The 18172-nt window shown below is 44.9% G+C and overlaps 1 protein-coding gene and 2 non-coding genes across 3 annotated transcripts in view; 1 reads left to right on the top strand and 2 right to left on the bottom strand.

The window, feature by feature from the left end:
• LOC142433529 (uncharacterized) overlaps positions 1-15623 on the bottom strand; it is a 28459-nt gene extending 12836 nt beyond the window's left edge. The window contains 4 exon segments of the mRNA XM_075538400.1: positions 6208-6295; positions 8685-8925; positions 15125-15316; positions 15442-15623. Coding sequence (XP_075394515.1) covers positions 6208-6295; positions 8685-8925; positions 15125-15316; positions 15442-15623 — 703 coding nt within the window.
• Positions 2787-2977, top strand: LOC142435137 (U2 spliceosomal RNA). Its single transcript, XR_012781269.1, has one exon. It is a non-coding gene; the product is annotated as a U2 spliceosomal RNA (small nuclear RNA).
• Positions 14668-14802, bottom strand: LOC142435302 (U8 small nucleolar RNA). The gene has a single exon (XR_012781382.1). It is a non-coding gene; the product is annotated as a U8 small nucleolar RNA (small nucleolar RNA).
• Positions 15624-18172: the final 2549 nt, after the last annotated feature.

The raw sequence follows: 18172 nt of genomic DNA, 5'->3' as shown, positions 1-18172 counted from the left end.
GGTTTGGATTTTCTAGGCTCGCTAGGGAAGGAGGGGCTATAGAAGCCCACACCCGAAGAGCAACCTTCATGACAGAGGAAAGGACAGGGTGCAATGTAGCTTATTCATTGAGTTCTCAACGTTTATGGGTTGGCTTTAGAACTTAGAGCTCTCTCTTTGGGGCCTCCTGACTTGGATAAGAACATCTCTGCAAAAGTCAGGGTATAGTGCTTTCCTGGGAACAATGGAAGCCTTGCGGTGCCGGGACTTCGAAACACCTAGACCTAGCCTTATATGTCTCTACAATTTCTGATTATAATAAATGGGTAATTGTAGCTATAAGTAATATTAACCCTGGATTTTGTGAGACATTAGAGAACTAATAAGTCCTCAGCAGGGATTGACAGTGCAGACCCTTTTGTGTAGACCCAACTCTGGGTGAGTGGGTATTAGGGAAAGGCTGCCTGGGTAGTTGATACAGAAGGATGGTGTCCTTTGTGCTTACTACCTAGTCCCCGGGGACCAGAGAGAGGTAATCGAGAGGGAGGGAGAGAGACCAGCTGGTCTGAAGAGCAGGATATTGTGCAAACTCCCAAGCCTATTGCTGCTCCCAGATTGTCTGGCCTTGGTTGCCCAGAGGTGTTTTGACTCAGCTCAGGGTAGACAAGGACGAAGTCTGATCTAACTTAGGGTGGTTAAGCTCTGAGAGGGTTTTTGTCATGCAAGTGGCTATGTCGGTGATGGATGGAAATGTGCAAACTGAATTTATGCTGACTCTTGCTATGATAGGTAGGTTTATTGTGCCAACTGGTAAATAGGTACATTTGGATTAATAAGGCAGCCATTTGCTTGGAGGACAAAGAAATGCATGGCTCAAGAAAATCCACCCCTCTCTCTCTTGCTCTCTGGTGATCTGACCATCATGGGGCTGCTTTAGCTAGTTCTCTGCCTTATCTTTTCAGGTACACTGCCAGTGGGACAGCCAACCCATGGATCATACCACTACAGCTTGAGGTTCCTTTGAGACTTACTCTGCCACGCGATTGGTGTAAACATCGCTTGCGCTTGAGGCTGGTGGATCTTGTTGTCTTGCATTGCTTGAGTTCAATATCCCATCCAGGCCTGCTTCACTAAACTCCTGAGCTGTTGACTGCTGGTGACCCGCCCTGTGGTTTGATGCCTGTGGGCAGACTGTCTGCATTGCCCTGGGGCAGACTCTGTTGTCTTCTCCCTTGACCTTGGACCCAGCATTCCTAATGAATCAAAGGACTTCCAGTATATTAACTTATTAACTGTTCCACGGAAGTGAGTGTGGACAAATTAGCTGTAATATTCCTTTGTGATATATATATATATATTCATAGGTGTCCTGGGTTTGTTTCTCTAGAGAACCCCATCTAACACACTTGCCATGAATTTAGTGGTCCAGGTTGGATGTGCACACTTGCCCCACTTATAGTACAGTTGGTAGTGTGATCCTGCTTTCCCCCTATCCACTCTCCTGCTTCTTACTTGTCCTTTAGGTAGTGGTGGGAATCTCAGTGTCTCCCTATATGACTGCGACTACTAGCATCAACATGTCTATGGGCGGTACTTCCATCGTCCATGTTGTAACATTCCCTGGACTAGCAGGGAGCCTTCACTGAATTAATCATTGAAATAATTAAGCTAGTTAAAGTTTGGAGAATCAATGAGACAGTGATTACACCTAATATATGAATCAATTTCTCATCCATTTTGAAGATGCTAATCAAATTGAGGCATACATTTGTAACTTTATTAAGAGTAAAGAGAATAAGAAAGGCTTAGAATTGAATACTCTTTATTCTACCTATACCCCACCCCTGATTTCATGATTCCAATTATTTTACTATATTTTACTCACTTTTTCATGTCAAGCCCTGTGCCAATGGCATGCCATCTTATTGTAGAACCCAAGCCCAAGACAAAAAGATAAAAAATATTTCAATCTATTTTTAAAATAACAAAATGTTTCATCTTAATCCTAATGAACAATGAATAAATGTGTGGTTTGTGACATTTATAAGCTTAGATTCTATACAAAACACATCCTCAATTAAGATAAACATTTGAAAAAACACCCACATAAACTTAGTTGTATGAGATATTGATAAACAGATATGTACTCATATATATATTGTGTCAGTATAGGAGAAGGTCAAACATCTGTGGAACAATGGCATTGAAAAATAATGGAATTTTTTCACAATTTTTTTGGAGGCTGTGTGTGTGTATGTGTGCACACATGCATGAACATGTTCATGGGAAAATTCCCTTCTCTGTTTATGCAATTATCCTAAGATCTCTTTGAAGGACACACACACAAGGTGCCATTGGCAGGAAAGCAGACCACTAAACACAACGTTGGCAGTTCAACCAGTTCTTCTGCAGAGTAAAGTTGAGACTATCAGCTCTTGTAAAGGAAAACTGGAAACCCTGTATAAGGTCACCGTGACTCGGAATCCACTTGATGGAAGTGGGTGTTGATTTTGAATGTGTACACACATGCATACATACATATTTGCTTATGTTGGTTCACTATGTACAAGCATTCAATTGTGTGAATCATAACAAACTAGGAAAAACATTAAAAAGAATAGGGATTCCAGAATACTTCATTGTGCTCATGCAAAACCTATAATAAATTAGAAACAACTGTTCAAACAGAATAAGGGGAAAATATCAGGAAAAGCCTGTGTCAGGATGGCATCCTCTCACCATGTGATTCAATCTGCATGCTGCGCAAATAATCCAGGAAGCTGGGCCATATGAGAAATAGATTGGTCACTGCTTCTCGACCTTTTGGCTAAGATCAAGTGTAGTATCTGTTCTTATCAGTTTAATATCTGATACGTCCTCTCTCCGAGGACAATATATTAAATGGATTTTTGGAGCAGGGAGTTGGAATAGGAGCTTGCTCCGTCCACTCCACACATCGACCTGGTATTGCAGTACTTCCAGAAACGGTGCACCCCCTCGGTGGATTTCAAAAAGAAAAAGAAAAGAAAAAGAAAAGAGAGAAATAGCTTGATATCAGGACTGGAGGAAGGCTTATTATTAAAAATGTTTGATACACCGATGACACAATTTTGCTTATTGGAAATGAGGAGGACTTAAAGCACTTGCTGATGAAAATCAAATACTGCAGCCTTCAGTATTGATTACAAGGCAATGTAAAGAACACCAAAATCCTCCTAACTGGAGCAATATATGAGATCATGATAAAGGAGAAAATATTGACAGTGTCAAGGATTTCCTCTTGCTTGGATCCAAAATCAGTGTTTGTGGGAGTAGCAATCAAGAAACCAAAGTAGGTGTTTCATTGGACAAACCTGCTGCAAAAGGCCTCTTTACAGTATGAAAGAGCAAAGATTTCCCTTTGTAGACGAAAGTGTGCCTGGCCCTAATTAATAAGGAAGATCAAAGAAGAATTGATACATTTGAATTATGGTGCTGGGGGAAGAGTACTGAAGGTCTGATAGACTCCCTGAATCACAAACAAATCTGTCTTGGCAAAAATACTAGCAGAATGCTCCTTAGATTCAAGGACAGCAGACTTTCTCTCAGACACCTTGGCAAAGAAGAGGAAGATCCTCAACTAGATGGACAGATACAGTGGCTTCAACAATAGGCTCAAACTGGACGATTTTGAGGATGGTGCAGGACCATGTAAAAATATTTGGGAGTACATGTGGTAGATATATCATCCTTTGTCAATTTGAGAATTATGAGTGTAGGGGTAGAGTCTAGCTTGTCAATCAGATGGGGCTTCTGTGTGGGAATAGCCTTCTCCTGAGAATTTTGGGAAATCTGGTACTTCCTCCTAGAAGGCGGGAGACACCTCCCTCTCTCTGTTCACACCTTGGGAGACATAGCAGCTGACAAGACACATGGACTCACCCTAATGCAGACACCCCTGCCAGCGCTGAGATGTTTCCAATGACACTGGATCCAAAGACTTTCTACCCACTGGCCTGTGATCTTCTACATTCGGCGTCGTTGCATGTGTTTTGTGAGTCTGAAGGGGACTTTATAGATTGGTATCAGACATATGGGCAAATATCAAACTTATGGACTAGATCTGGAATGGGCTGGGATGTTTTCTCAATGTTCAATTGCTCTTGTATATAAACCTCTTTCTTATACACATATGAGTGTCCACAGATTTGTTTCTCTAGTCTTCCCAGACTGACACAGCACATAACAGCATAAGTGTGTGTGTGTGTATGCATGTTGTGTGTGTGAGTGAAACAATACAGCTACTTATATCGAATAGGAAAACAAAGCAGATAAACATTTTTTCCCTCCAACACACCTCATCTTCACAATTTAGAAGATCAACTGTTCTTTTCAGCAATAAAGCAAGAAATCCTCCTTGGACTTCACTTGGGACAAGAGTTGTTGCTGGAAAGTCCCTGAAACAGCACTGGCCATTGCAGTAGTGCCTTCCCAGCCTGCAATTCTGGCTCGCACCCTCTCTTCCTCATCTCAAAAATCCTCTTCATGGGGAGCTGGAAATGAATTGAAGATCAAATCATGAATCTTAGCACAAAACCCTAGTTTCAGAGTGGGTCTCGGGAATTCCTAGAATTGAGAGACATAGCTTGGGCCTGGCAGTGCTTCTCAAGAGTTTCTCAAGGCCACAGAGCATGACCATGAGGTGTGGGGCTGCTGATCAAAACTGCAGGTGGGAGGGGCAGGAGGACAGATGATGTGGGCCTCATGGAGGAAGATTGATAAGATGGTGAGTGCACTTTGGACAGGAAGGAACTTCCCTAAATTTCACGGGAGGGTCCTTTACAGTTCTACTTGTGGGCACTACTCTGGGAACCCACAAGGCCTGCCCTGTCCCTTGAGAACTTTATCGAGGAAACTAGAGTGAGGTTTCTGATATACCCTACAATCCCTATCTGGGGCCTGCTGGGGTAACCCCCGGGGATTCCTCTGAACAGGGCTGAATGTGCCCTGTCAGTCCACTTTCAGGGTCATCAGATCAATGATGGGCAGGATCTAGGTCCTTCCCCCTCTCCTACTCTGAACTTGGCCCTCCTGAGTTCCAGAGAGCTTCCAGCAGGAAAGGAAGAAGCCATGGGGCCCTCGCCGTTGCCCGGTGTGCAGCGCAAGTGCTGATGCCCAGTAGGACCTATTCCACCTGGGCTTCCTGGGAGGCCTCAATCATCATTCAGGATCCTGAATGGCCCCATGGAGGGACTGGGACTCATTCCTTCTACAGATAACTGGCTGCACCTCCAGACCAAAGATCTCCCTTCCCTTTGATCTGATCTATCCATGGAAGTGAGGAAGTCTCAGCTCAACAGGCCTGCCTAGCTTTAAAAAGGCAAAGGCTAAAAGCAAGTGCAGGGTTAGGCTCTCCCTGTTCCCTCCAGTCAGCAATAAGTGACTCTGGATCTTCCTTTTGACTTTGGACAGAGTCTGGGACTCTTCTCTCTCTTGACTTCACTCCTATTGTTAGGCAGCTTAGCCTAGGGAGTTGGGAAGTCCATTGACGCATGCCCAGTTGTGCCAGCAGAGGACAAAGCTGGATTTTCCCGCCGGTGGGCTTGGATGGGCGTTACACCTGGAGCAGCCCACCTGGGCCAGGTGATAGCAATTCAGCCAATGGGAGCGGCCTGGGGTCATTCACCATGCCTCCCCCGGGAACCCTTAAGAAGGCAGGAACCAAGAGGGAGAGGGGCTTGCTTGGGCGGTCTGGTTGTCTTCGTGGGAGGAGAGAGATCCTTGCGTGACCTGGGGCAGTCTCTGCCAGGCTGCATGGTCAAAGGAATCCTGTGGGTGCTGCGTAAAACCTGAAGCTTCTTTTAACTCTCATTAAATTCACTTGTATCACGAGCCCGGTGAAATCTTTCTAGCGCGGAGCCAAGGACCGAGGCTGAAATCTAGCCAAGAGAGACCTAACACTATCTCTAATTTGAAGCCTTGTACATTCTGAGACCCAACAAGGGAGAAACCAGTTTCCCTCCTCTGGCCACCCTTGTCCAGATTTTTTTGATGTTTTAAAGGCTGAAAGTGTAGGGCAATGGTGTGCAACTGCTAGAATCAGCAGAGTAAAAGTTAAAACAGGCTGTATGAAAGCCCGGGTTTGAGGTAGGCCTTGGTTTCAGTTTCGGTTTCGGTTTCAAGTTTCTGGTCACTGATGCAACACATCAGTGACTGACCAATCAGGAAAGCTCGCGTGAACCTACTCACCAATCACTTCTGGACAATGCTGGTGGCAGAAGTTATCTCCAATAAGTTTAAAGAAGAGCAACCCTGGACTGCCCCCTTGTCCCTGGCCCTATAAAAATCCAGGGAACAAAGCGCTCTGAGCCGATTCCTTTTGGACGCTGAGTCCTCGCTGTGCCGGGCAGCAGAGAGAGGAGGCCTAGCTGGAGCTAGCAAATAAACTCCTTTTGCCGCTTTTGCATCTCAACTGGTCGTATTCTTCTATGCGCCCAAGGTACGTGTTAGGTCTCTCTCTCCTGGACAAGATTTCAGCCTCGGTCCTTGGCTCCGCGCGAGAAAGATTTCACCGGGCTCGTGATCCAAGTGAATTTAATGAGAGTTAAAAGAAGCTTCAGGTTTTACGCGACACCCATTAGGATTCCTTTGACCATGCGGCCTGGCAGAGACTGCTCCTGGACACGCAAGGATCTCTCTCCTCCCACGAAGATGACCAGACCGCCCAAGCAAGCCCCTCTCCCTCTTGGTTCCTGCCTTCTTAAGGGTTCCTGGGGTAGGCGTGGTGAACGACCCCAGGCCGCTCCCACTGGCTGAATTGCTATCACCTGGCCCAGGTGGGCTGCTCCAGGTGTAACGCCCATCCGAGCCCACCGGCGGGAAAATCCAGCTTTGTCCTCTGCTGGCACAACTGGGCATGCGTCAATGGACTTCCCAATTCCCTAGGCTAAGCTGCCTAACAGTAAGCTTGCCTTCCTTCTCCCAATCTAACAAAAGCTGTGATAGGCAGTTGAGATCCTCTGGTACATGCCTCCATCATCCTCACTCTGGGCCCCACATTTCAATTTTAAAATTTAAGTTAATTTTACTGGGGGCTCTTGTGTCAAGCACATCTGTACACATGTTGTCATCATATTTTTTAAAACATTTTCTTTTTAAAGAATTTTTATTAAATACTTTAATTGAGGGCTCGTACATCTCTTATCACAATCCATGCATTCATCCAGCGTGTCAAGCACATTTGCACATACGCTGTCCTCATCATTTTCAAAGCGTTCTCTTCCCACTTGAGCACATTTCCCTTTGACAGGGCCTGGAAGCCCTGCTGACTGAGTTGTACCGAATGGGCTGCTAAATGTAAGGTCAGCAGTCTGAAGCCAGCATCAGCTCTGCAGGAAAAGGACGGGTTCCTCCTGTAACAAGTTAGTCTTGGACCCTCACAGTGGTGGTTCTACCCTGTCCTATTGAGTCACCATGAGTTAGCATCGACTGCAAGGTAGTGAGTTTTGAGGGTTTTTTGTTTTGTTTTCTTTGTTTGAAATGAACTTGTTAGTCACTAAAGACTCCAAATCTGTATCAGTTTTACTTCTTCACCCTTTTTAATGTTTATCCACTCAGACCACTATTTCGGTTTGTGGGATAAGCCACAATCACGCTGTATATATTTATACAGCCCATCTCAGAAAGGAAGTCAACTGGATAAAGAAAGTCTGGCACATCCACACGATGAAATATTATGCATCAAACAAATGAAACCTCCCCTGAAGCAGCACAAGACATGGGAAAAATGTAGTCAATCTTACAAAGAAAACAATAATTTCATTATCATAAGGAAAACTAAGAAATAGAAACATAGTTTATACACCAAAAAAAAAGACTTTGGTGACTACCATGCGGCCAGGGACAGAGGAGGGAACAGGAAGAGAGGTACACAGGATCTTGAGGAGAGAAGGAGGAAGGATGGGGGCCAGGGTGGGGGGTTTAGAGAGAAAACCACATAGGTGGAGGGTTTCACAGGATATTGTTGTCGATTTCATTTCTTGGGATGGACTGGGTAAACATATGGTGTGTTTCTTAAAGAAAATTCAAGACAAAAAAAAACAACCCTCCAGGTCCCTTATCCCTCAAAATTGTCTGAGAGGCTAAAAAAGGAGGAAAAGGAAACATGACCCGTACTTGGGAGTCTTCCATGGCAAACAAGGGCATCTCAAACAACCAAACAGAATAATTTTCCGTGTGTGCCTACAGATCTACATGAGCATGGTGGATTTCCTGTGATTACTTGCCCACATAGAATTTTGCCCCAGGCAACTCTGTATCTGAACTGCCTAGAAACCAGGGGCTTTTATTGAACTATTTCTCAATGGCCACCTGATCCTGACAAGCCATTCGAATGAACCTTTGTCCTGGTTTGAGCACAGACGGTCAGTGGGATCAGTGAGTTGCACACAGCGCATGTACGATGGATCTGAGTGAACACAAAACAAAATCACATGGGAGTCGAGCTGATAAAAACAGAAAGAAAGAAATGAAATTAGCAACCATATTCTGTTAAACACTCTCTATATGTGGTTTTCTTTCTTGCCCTTTACCCCATCCTTCCTCCTTCCCTCCTCCATATCCTTTGCCCTCCCCCAACCCTGATTTCTTCATAGTCTTTTGGTATAGAAACCCTGTTTATTTTTTCTTTGTTTTCCATTATACTAATGGTGTTATTAAATACTTACCTTTGTAAGATTGACTAAGTTGCTAGGCATAATGTTCTCCAGTTTTGTCCATGTCTTACAGTGTTTAAGTGAGCCGTCAATGCTTTTTACCGATGCATAATATTCCATTGCATTGATGTACCAGAGTTTACCCATTCCTTTATAATAGGAGTTTTTGGTTGTTGCCATGGTTTTGCTATTATGGAAAATGCTGCTATAAACATAAAGGTGCTTATGTCTGTTTGTGTCGTACTCTTTATTTCTGTAGGGTATAAACACAGCAGCAAATTGTCTACCTGTAGATACCTGTGTTTGCATTGTTTCAAGGCAGTTCTTTATAATGATTTCCACGGCGGTTGTAGAGTTCTCCAGTCCCATCACCAATGCCAAAGCGTCCCTAACCCTCCATAGCCTGTCCAGCATTTATAGTTTTCTGATTTATTGAATTTTACTTCACATGACAGTATGAGGTAGTAATTTGTATTTCTCTTACTGCTAGTGAACATGAACATTTCTTCATATGGTTGTTGGTTGCCTGGATGTCATCTTTGGTGAATTCATGTCATGGGGCCATTTTAAAAACTGGATTATTTGTATTTTCCTTGTTAAGATGTTGAAGTTTTCTATAGATTTTGGAGATTAGCCCTTTACCTGATGTACTATTACTGACTATCTTCTCCCAATCGGTGGATTCTCTGTTGCCCCTTTTGAGGAAGGGTGAGTTTCGAGGTTAGAGGGATTCTGCTTCCTTGAGCCTCATGTGTTGGGCCCCAAGGTCAGCTGTTGAAAATCACTGTAGGAGAAAGAGGAGGCAATCTACTCCTGTAAAGGTTTGTAATCTCAAAAGCCCAGAGAGACAGGTCTATGCTGTCTGATAGGGCCCCCTTGAGGGTCAAATCCATGGCGGTGGATTAAGCCTTTTCCACCTGCTGAGCTGAGATTAGTCCCTGAGAAGGAAATGAGGAGTCCTTTGGCTAGCGTATATGCTTAGGGTGTTCCAGGCCTGTCAGTGTGGGAGGGACTATGTGGTAGTGACTTTGTTATCCAGGGTGGTCACCACAGTTCTTAGGGTCTTTATATTGACAGCTAGCACAACTTGGAAACCCTCCCTCTGCTAATCTGAATCCCTTCCCATCAGATCAAGGTCCTCACATTCCTAAAACCAGGGAGGCATAAAAAAAGTGTGAACACCATTAGTTCCCTTTGTTTAAGGCTCCCCTGGTTTGGTAGCCGGTGGTGAGACTATGGGGCTCCATGTTTCTGTCATCAGTGGCCCTGGTCGTTCTCACTCAGGGGAGGTCTAGGACTCTTTCCCCGATTACCAGAGTCCCCCAGCCGAAAACCAAGGGCCTTCCATCCCTGACACCAAGTCTGGTGGAAATGAGCAGCCACTTTAGGCTGACAACTCTGCCCAAGGCTCCCAGAACTCACAATAAGGGCAGTACTCTACTGATTCCTGGTTTCTGAAGAGAGTAGTGGATTTTGTCCTTACTCACGGTTTTCACTCTTGGTTGATTTGGAACCAGGCCTTTTATTTTATTTCTTAATTTATTTTATTGGGGACTCATACAGCTTTTATCACAATCCATACATCCATCCATTATCTCAAGCACATTTGTGTATTTATTGCCATCATCATTTTCAAAATATTTTCTTTCTACTTGAAACATTGACATTGGCTCCTCATTATTTTGTCTCCCACCGCACCTTCCCTCCCTCCAGAACCCTTGACAATTTATAAATTATTATTTTTCATGTCTTACACTGACTGATGTCTCCCTTCACCCACTTTTGTGTCCTCTGTTCCCCTGGGAGGGGATTATAGATAGATCACTATGATCAGTCACCCCTCTCTCCTCCCACCTTCCCCTTACCTTTCTAGTATCACTAATCTCATTATTGGTCCTGAGTGGTTTATCTGTCCTGGATTCCCTATGTTTCCAGCTCTTATCTGTACCTGTGTACATGCTCTATTCCAATCAGATTTGTAAGGTAGAATTGTGGTCATGATAGTGACTGGAGGTGGGGGAATGCATTAAAGAACTAGAGAAAAGTTGTATGTTTCATCTGTGTTGTACTACACGCTGGCTGGTTTGCCACCTTCTTGTGCCCCTTCTCTAAGGGGGTGTCCAATTGTCTACAGATGGACTTTGGGTCTCCGCTCAGCAAGCCCTCTCATTCACATTGATATGATTTTTTGTTTTGGGTCTTTGATGCCTGATCCTATTGACATTTCATGACCACACAGGCTGGTGTTTCTCTTCCATGTGGGCTTTCTTGCTTCTCAGCTAGATGGGTAGCCCTTTATTTTCAAGCCTTTAAGACTCCAGATGCTATATCTTTTGATAGCCAGGCACCATCATCTTTCTTCACCACATTTACTTATGCAGCCTTTTTGTCTTCAGTGATTTTGTCGGTAAGCTGAGCATCATGGAATGCCAGGTTATTAGAACAAAGTGTTCTTGCATTGAGGTAGTATTTGAGTAGAGGCCCAGTGTCCACCTGCTACCTTCATACTTAACATATTTCCATAGATCTGTTTACCTAACGTTATATATACATATGTTTACATGTGTTCATGCCTGTGTTTAGACCTCCATAAATGCCCATTTGCTTTCTAGTACTTTCCTCTGTTTCCTTTTACTTTCCTCTTGTCCCAATACCATATAGGCATCCATGCAGGTTTCGGTAATTCCTCTCAGTTACACTGCCCTTGATCAAGCCTTATCAGGCTTCCTATGCCCTCCTCACCATCGAGTTCAGTTCACTTCTTGTTCCCTTGTCCCTTGGTTTGTTAACACCCACTTCCTTTCCCCTGCCTCCCCCTCTCCCATGTCCACTGGAACCATAGTTGTTTTCTCCCCCAGGTTATTTATCCCACCTATCTTATCTAGAGAGGCATGCAGAGACAATAATAAGCACAAAAACAAGATAGAGAAAAATCAAACAGCAAAAGGAAACAACAAAAACAACAGAAGTCAACGAGGAAAAAAGAAAAGCCTACAAATAGTTCCAGGTCTGTTTGTTGACCTTTAGGAGTGTTTTCTATTCCAGTCTTACGGGGTACCACGCCCTGGCCCAGAAGTCGATTTTTTATATTTCTGGGGACTTCATTGCTTTGCTCCCCTTGCTGCTCTGTTGCACGCCATTAGCATTTCACCCAGGTGTGGTGGGGTCAGATCCAGCGCAATTCCCACACTGTGCCTCCAGTGTTGTCCCTCATAGTGCTATGGGTCAGTGAGGGATCTAGTGTCTCATCTTGGGGCTGGCCCTATGGTGCTTTCTGCGCATTGGCTACTCTGAGCAGGTATATCGTTCTCTGGCCTTGGTGGAACAGGATGTGTTCCACTCTCTTCTTCCTTCTTCCTTGTCTCATGTGTTGCCTGAACAGACATGCCCCTCTCCATGAGCTATAGCTTTAGTGCTGTCCTCTGAAGCAAATTATTCTGGGGGGAAGGGGTGGAGTGTCCACATAGTTGGGACAGGGGCCCACCCTGCAGACCTATCTTTTGGTTCCCTGCTTCATGCCGGTACATTGCATTCATGTCTTGGAGCAATGGGGACCAGCCCTTTTAGAAGAAAGCCATTGTCTTCCTGGGACATCCAAGGCAGCTTTCTGAATGAGTCATACCCAGACTCCACTGCTTGGGCCTTATGAGGGTTGACAGAGTGGCTTGTTTCTGTGGAATCCCACTCTTCTAGAGTCGGTGTTCACTTCAGTTTTCCCTGAAAATCCTCACTTCAATATCTAGAAGAGCCCGCGACTCTTGCCACTATTGACCTGATTTCCAACCTGAGCCAGGTTCTTACCTCCATGAGGCTCAAAAGTGGGTAGTGTGCCAGAGAAGGCTTTCCAGGCCTGCCTATAAGTTGGGCTCCGTGCAACCCCCTCAGTTTGCGGGGGGGAGAGGATGGGACAGAATCTACTCATCAGTATTCAGGGTCCTCATTGTGAATCCAGTTAAGGCCTGTGAAGATCCTGTCCTTTGGCAGATTATGGATCTCTACTGATACACGAAGGCCTTCACCACCTGAGAGTACCTACCAGAGGTTATGAAAACTAGAGATCAACAGACAGTTTTGATGTGGCTTTGTGAGGCCTACTGGACTTAGTCAAGTGCCCACTGTTCTGAAATAGACAGTCCCCCTCATTTCTCATTTCAGGGTCCTCATCTTGAAAGTAGACAAATTCTGGAACTCTACCCTTGGCTGACCAGAAACTGATGACCTCATGCAAAGGTATTCAAATTCCTGAAACGTGCAAAGGGGCTGAGTTTTTAGAGAGGGAATCCAGGTGTCGTGGCATCTGGTTAGACTTACCTGGCCTCTCCCAGATCTGACAGTGTATGCCCAGACCTGTGGGCACCCATGTTCTAGGGAAGAATCCCCCCTCAGTCCTCACTCAGCCTCCACTTGTTGATTTTGAGCAAGCTTGTATGTCTGCTTAGACCATAGTTTCCCAAACTTATTTGATTTACCACTTCTTTTTCAGGGAAAAAACAAAACAAAACACCTCAGTGCCCCACCTCAGCAATTAAAAATGTTTGTACTATGACCCATAAGACAGGATCAAGTGTAGGTACCTGCTCTTGTAGCCCACAACCCTGGATTGACTAGCATCCCCAGGGGGTTCTAACACCCATTTTGAAAGACACTGGCTTGGCATTAGTTTTGGATCTCTGAGATTGCTTAAAGTAAGTCAAAGGTTGCTCATCTAACAGCACTGCCCAGGGTCACCTAGGTTGCTAGGATCCCTACGTCCTTGGTGCTGCCCTGTCTTCACTCATTAACGTCCTCCTCTTGCCTCCCTATCATTAATGAAAGGGTTCCGATGAAATGTCACATCCATGCCACTCGTGAGCAGGTTCTCTTCACCATCCCTTGCAATGCATGTGTCCTTGTCCTAGAGGAATGCAGCCCAAGACAGGAAAAGTGGGCCTTCAGAGAAAACACACATCCTTCCCCTCAACACCAGACTTAGTCTTTATGTAAGCGTGTTTGAAAATATTTACTTTCTATGAGCAGGGGCTCCCCAGCATCATTTTGTGACTCTTAAGTTTATCTCACATTCGGTATGTAGACAACAATCCTGCCACCCATATTAACTTTCCTGATGGCTCTATGGTATAAGCATGGGATTTGTAGCTGCGAGCGCTGTGGTTCAAACCCAGTTGACACTCCACAGGAGAAAGATGAGATTGCCTGGTTCCTGTAAAGATTCAGTCTCTGATGCCCTAAGGGGCTTTATACTGTCTTACAGATTTGTTATGAATCAAAATGACCCAATGGCAATGGTTTGGTATTCTTTTTTCTGATGCCTACTTCTATTTTCATATTCTTCTAATTTGGCAGATTCCTATATCCAATAAGACACATTTTTTTGGTGATGAGAGGAAAATAGTTTAAGTGGCACATGGCATGCCTCTAGCATAAAATCCTGGAAATTTGTGGTCCAGATAGATTCTGACAAGGAGTCCAGTCCAGTGATGTTACTTACCAAGCTCGTGAACTTGAGGTTTATACAAGTTCTTCATCTGCAAAGTGTGACTGATCAACACACTTTGTTGGATTGTGGGAATGTATGTACTGTAATAGAAAGAATTTTGCAACTGCTGGGGAAATATTGTGTTTAATTGTGAGCATCTGATTATTTTGAACTCAGAAAAGACAACCATGTCATCACAATTTTAAAATGTCTTTGTTTTTAAACCAGTAGATTTCAGAGAATAGGCAGTGTTCAACTAAAACACAAAACAACTCCTAACTAATGTAATCAAATCCAGTTGTGTGTGCGCATATAATTTTAATTTTACAAACAAGAATAAGTAGGATAAGGCACCCCACGTACTTCTATAGTTAACATTTTTTTCCTTTCATTTGAGATCCTAACTGCCTTAATCTGGGGTTATCTCAATGCCACATTGCCTACTTTTAAAACATAAAGGAATGTTGAAGTTTTTTTCAAGTCATTTTAGATGGCAATGCTAACTCTTTTTTTTTTTTAATCAGACAGGAGCAAACAGAATATTGCGAGTCCTGCTCACAAGGAGACGCTAATCACGTATCATGAGAGCTCCAATCATCATTATATCTCTGTTCTCCAAGAGGAGGAACAGGTAAGGATTAACCTTACTGACGATGCTAACTCTTATAAACAACAACCAAAAAAAAAAAAAACCCATGATGAGCTTACATTCCGAAGCAAAATAAAACTTAGATCAAAAGGCACAACATTTGAGAGAGAACAAACTACAAGTTACTAGTACACAACAGAAGATAATATATTTTCATTTTCTTTCCTCTAAGTTATTTCAGAATGTACTACTTGGAAGGTTGACAGCCCTGTCAACTACTGTGAAGAATCTACTCCCACTTCACTGGATTCTGGTGATGAAGCCACTAGACGTGGACCTGAACTCTCAGTGGTTTCAGCAGCAGAACTGACCCTGGATGCAACTCACTGTCGGACTCTCTTTTGCTCATCTCTCAAAGCCTCTTCATAGGGAGCAGGGAAATCCCAGGGACTCACACCTTTCAGCATGGCCAAACACTCCAGAAGTTTCATTGTGGTGGTTTCAGCACAGGCCCTTGGACCCCACAGGAGTTCATAGCGTGGAGGATGACTGCTGCACACCTGCAGGTGCTGCAGGCACCTTGCCAGCACAAAATCACACAACGGGAGCTGCTTGGGCTCTCCAAAAAATATTGGACATCCTTCCAGCATAGATTCCCAACATATTCAGGAACTTGCAGATGGCTTCTTCAGAGGCTCGGTTACCATTCACGAAGATCACACCCAACAGGAGAGCTCTTGGGGGTGTCCCGCAAAACAGAGGAGGAAGAAGAGGGTACTTCCTCCTCCACTGCAGTGGCCTGAGCACCCTGGGCATCCTGGCTTTTCCCTGGGGCCTGTTTGCGTTTCTCACAGACACGGTGCTTACTCTTCTGACCATGAGGCATGGTGACTCTCTTGAGATCCCTGTGCAAGAAGTGACAGTGAGCTTCCACAAACACCAAGTAGATTCTGACTCATAGTGACCCTATAAGGCAGGGTTAAAGCTGCCCTTGTGGGTTTCTGAGACTGTAAATCTTGAAGAGAATAAAAAGCCTCCATTTTCTCCCAAGGAGACACTGGTGGTTTTGAACCACTCACATTGTGGTTAGCAGCCCAAGATGTAACTCACTATCCCACCAGCCTTAGGACATAGCCAACAAGGTCATTATGTCCACTGTTAGCAGGACCTGGGTCCCCTTCGCTTTGCTACTCTGATGTTTTGTTTGTTTGACAGGAACTTGTTTGTCAATAAGGACAAAAAAGTCCATTTCAGTCTTACTTTTCCCCTCTATTTTGATGTTCTTCGTGTCTCAGACCACCATTTAGGTTTGAGGGATAAAGACTTGGCAGGGATTTTTAAACAAAGAAATGCACTGTATATGTTTACACAGCTCTGATCAAGAAACAACATCACCAAGGATATCTTGTTCAATCCCCCATATAAGTAATTCTCTTTCTTTTTCTACCCACCCCTCCTCCCTGCTTCCTCAATATCCTATGCTGCCCCACTCCTTATTCTGGCCCTTGTCCCTGGCCCTCCCTGCAATACAGAAGGGAGGGAAGGGAAGGGGAACATGGGACCTCCATCTCAGGCAGAGCACGGGATGTGCGAACAGTACAGGTTGAGGTCCTGTGGTTAATGGACCTGCAGGCCTCATTCAAGCCCTTCCCTTTGACTGACAGAGGCACCAACTTTCAGCCCTCCCCCTCTGTGATAAACCTCATTTCCTTGGGATCTCCAAAGAGAAACTGGACGAGGTGGCAGATTCCTGCAGCTGTCTTGGTACTTACTCTGATTCCTGGGGTGACCTGGAAGTCTGCCTTCTGCTGACTGAAGACCAATCTCTTTGTAATTAAGATGAAGGCCCCCAACTCTGGAGATTCCTGAGGACAAAGTAAGGATACATGTCAGACTTGGACCCACCTAGCACCTGCAGGGGTGCTTGGTTGGGGAGGGGCTGAGACTCCCAGAGTACAAAGTGACTGAGTCTTCTCAGACATCTCCTAGACCCCATGTCAAGAGAAACAAACAACAATAAAAACCTTGCTATTGAATCAATTCTCACTCATAGCCACTGTATAGGAAAAGTAAAACTGTTCCTTTGTGATGGTTCCCTGTGGGGGGAGGTCAGATGCTTATAGATATCCTCCCTGAGGGCAGTTAGTTACCAGACAACAGGGTAGGACTACTCCCTGCTGCTGGGGACAATAAAGTATTTCTCCCTGAGGCCCTACCAATAATGGTCTCTATAAGTTGAGCCAGGGAACAGGCCAAACTGGCTCTGTGACATCCAAAATTAAGTTGCCCTCCTAAATCTAGGATCTGCCCATATTGCCACATGCATACTCCCAATCCCTCCTCTTCCTATTACATGGATATGCTTAGATCACCCCCTCCCATTACTGTATTACCTATAGCACAATCCCTTCCTGTGACATTTGTCCTCACCTGTAATTAGGGGGCTTGCATGTCCCCAGAGAATATAATAGCCTGGGCTAGCATTAAATATCTCTCTCTCCCTCCACGTGGACCACCAAGCGGGGCTGAGGTGAGCATGCTACTATGAATTATGTCTGACTCCATTTATTTCAATACTTCTATCTCTCATGCTTTCTATAACTTTACTATGATCTTATTATCGCTGTACAATTGTGCCTACCGGACCCGTACTGATCTGTTAGGGGCTGGCTTCCTCTGAGTTTCCGAGACTGTGAATCATTCTGGAAGCAGAAAGCCTCATGTTTCTCCCACAGAGCAGCTGGTGTGTTCAAACCGCTGACCTTGTAGTAAGCACCCCTATGCATGTTCCACTATACCATCAGGGCTCTCTAACCACTAGGGAAGTGTCTGTAACTTAATAAATCAGCCCATGAATATTAGTTCCTCTTTGTGAAATAGCTAACAAAAATCAAGCCTGTCTCCATGGAGTAAAATCTGGTTCTCCGTGAGTTCTACTTTTAAAACCAACAAACAGACAAACTCCCCGCCATGGAGCAAATGCCGGTGCAAAGAAGCTTAGAGAATAGAGTAGAACCACCCCCATGTGCCTCCTAGCCTTTCAGTCTTCCCTGGAGCAGCCAGCTGCGTCTTGCTCCGGCAGCCGCAGTGGGGTTAGAAGAAGCCTGCTCCCCCTACCTGCTCCCATCCTCCAGGTCAGGCCAGAGGCCCCTCAGGAGCAGGAGAGGGGGTGGGTTGGCGCTCATCTCCTCGGACTTGAGACTGAAGTGAGGTGGCTTTGGGACACAATAGCTGGGCTCGGGCCTCCCACCACTGACAGAGGAGTCAGTGGTGCAGGACTCAATGGAGTGTCTGGTTTTCGGGGTCCAGCCCGGCAATTTTAACTTGGGATTCTCACCTAGACAGGTGGCTGCTTCTGTACTCATCTCCCTCTGCAGGGCAAGGGCTGTGACTCCCAGACAGGACTCCGGCCAAAAAGGGGCGGTGTGACTCCTG

This window comes from Tenrec ecaudatus, chromosome X (assembly GCF_050624435.1).
Source record: "Tenrec ecaudatus isolate mTenEca1 chromosome X, mTenEca1.hap1, whole genome shotgun sequence".
NCBI classification, from domain to species: domain Eukaryota; kingdom Metazoa; phylum Chordata; class Mammalia; order Afrosoricida; family Tenrecidae; genus Tenrec; species Tenrec ecaudatus.
This window is presented reverse-complemented; position numbering and strand designations above follow the sequence as displayed.